Here is a 2244-nt window from a genome sequence, read left to right as displayed (position 1 = left end):
GGGGTAGCCAGGCTCCAGCAGCAGCCCCGAGGACAGCTGGGTGGTTTTGCCCTCTAAAGATCTCGAAAAACCTGCTGGATCAGGAGGGAGGATGCTTCAGGACAGAAAGGGAGGCAGGAGAGTGCTAGCACTTGGTGCAGCAAGTAGGGTGACAGGTGTAGGTTCCACCTATGCTGAACTGCCTTTTCGCTTCATAGAATCAACCAGGTTGGAAAAGACCTTTAAGACCATCCAGTCGAACCATTCCCCAGCACTGCCAAGGCCAGCACTGAGCACCTCATCTACACAGTGTGTGAACACTTGCAGGAACGGTGACTCCAGCACTGCCCTGGGCAGCCTGTTCCAATGCCAGAGCACCCTTTGGGGAAGGAATTGTTCCTCATCTCCAGCCCAACTCCTCTCTCTCAGGCGCAGCTTGAGGCCATTTCCTCTTGTCCTATTACTTATTGCTTAGAAAAGACTAGCCACCTCCTCGCTCCTTTCACATAGTTCATAAGGTGATACAGGCCACTAATAAAGGGAGTTTTGTGTTAGATCTAATAAATCAGTAGATACACACAATTATGTTACATATTATAGCCTAGGAAGCAAAAGACTGTGGCTACAAGGCTACAAAGACTTAATACAGGGTTACTAAGAGCCATCTAGTTTGCAGATAGGACTGTTGAGGGTTAAGCAGCAGCCTAGCACGAGCCTCAGCAGAACTGCAGGTCTTTAAGCTGTGCCTTCAGACAAGCTGCCAAGGGACAAGTCATGGAAGAAGCTTCTGTAGCTTGGCAACCTTCCTGCCGCAGTCCGAGAATGGTTCCAATAACCATTGCTAATAACAAGATAGAGCTTGTGGATCTACTGGCCCACAGAGCCCTTGCCAATTTGGTGTTTAGGGACCAAGAGGTGACGAAAGATACCTGGTACCTTTCTCAGACGCTTTTCCAGTTCCTGACATGATTTCAGCCAAAGATTTGCTACACCCAAGGTTTGTGTATGTGATAACCCCCAGCTGCTCGCTCAATCTCCACTTGGACACATTCACATTTCCTGAACCCACAGGTCTGCAACCCTGCTCCTGAGAACATGGGCTTCAGGTGCTTCAACAGAGACTTTGGCTACAACCTTCCTAAGCCTTAAGACTTCAAGAAAGCTCTTTTCATTCCCTGCCTCTTCCAACTAAGTGCTGTACAAGACAGAGTAGCATCACTCAATAACGAGATGCATCACATCAGCAGGTAAACTCCCCAATTACCTAGCAGCCAGATTAACAACTAATGGAGAAGAGAGGCAAACACCCGCTTATCATTCAGATGTTTCTGAAGCATGTAACAGTCTTTGTGATGCTGGAGTAGCAGGATGCCAGCTTTGACTCAGCATAACTTCTCTTCTAAGGGAACCAATAACAGTTATGGAAAACTAGAAGCAAGAGTTCTTAAAAACAGTTAAGTGCCTGAATTTCTTTTGCAAATCCTAACTAGATTATAAACAAAAGGCCACTTGGTCAGTAAGCATCATTAGCATGGGGTTAAGTCATCATCAGTGTGAGACAAACCTGTTCTTAAGACAGATTTTGATGCATTTCAACTAATATTTGGATCATTCACACTTAATGACATATAAATGGAGAGCAAGGGGGCAAGCAGGAAGACATGTTGGCAGGCACTCTTAGCATTTACTTGAAAATTTGGTTATGAGGAAGAAGATCTAAGCTGGAGCATACTGAAATTGACATCAGAACCTGAGGCTCGGAGACTGAAAGCATGTGAGAAGCATGGCCAGAAACTAGAGGATAAGAAGCAGGATCTTGGGACCAGTACAGAAATGCCCAGCAAAGGTTGCAGAAAGTACCCACTGGGAACCCAACTGTGTGAAAGGTGGCTTTATTCTGACCACGATGGCACAAAACCATGCTCCAGGTACCAAACCCACAGTCGCTCCTAACGGTGCTTCCCAGTGCGATTGAAACGCTTGTACAAGTACCGGATCCTCTTGGTGAGTTTGTGGTAGTCCTCTATAAACATCCGATCTCCCACCATCTTCTTCTTACGAATGCACCTCTGCAGCTCGTTCCCCCGCCAGCCTCGCAGCCACGTGGGCCCCACAATGAGTTTCTTCGGGTGGATCTGGAAGCCACCTGAGAACGGGAGGCAAGGGCAGAGCAGAGAGCATGAAGCCGGGCCCTGGAGAAAGCTGTTCCAAGGGCAGCTGGCCTCAACCCTCGCTGCTGGAAGAGCCGCTCGCCCGCAAGTGGGT

At 48.0% G+C, this 2244-nt stretch overlaps 1 protein-coding gene across 1 annotated transcript; it reads right to left on the bottom strand.

Annotated features, from left to right (window-relative positions):
- Positions 1 to 1928: 1928 nt before the first annotated feature.
- On the bottom strand, positions 1929 to 2125 carry MRPL51 (mitochondrial ribosomal protein L51; the record flags this gene model as incomplete). Its single annotated transcript, XM_010021597.1, has 1 exon — positions 1929 to 2125. A coding segment is annotated over one exon (197 nt), but the record flags the coding sequence as incomplete, so codon positions are not given.
- Between the last annotated feature and the right edge of the window lie 119 nt (positions 2126 to 2244).

This window comes from Nestor notabilis, unplaced genomic scaffold (genome assembly GCF_000696875.1).
Source record: "Nestor notabilis isolate BGI_N333 unplaced genomic scaffold, ASM69687v1 scaffold30089, whole genome shotgun sequence".
Lineage (NCBI taxonomy): Eukaryota > Metazoa > Chordata > Aves > Psittaciformes > Psittacidae > Nestor > Nestor notabilis.
The sequence above is the reverse complement of the archived record's forward strand: the minus strand, read 5'-3'. Positions and strand labels throughout refer to the sequence as shown.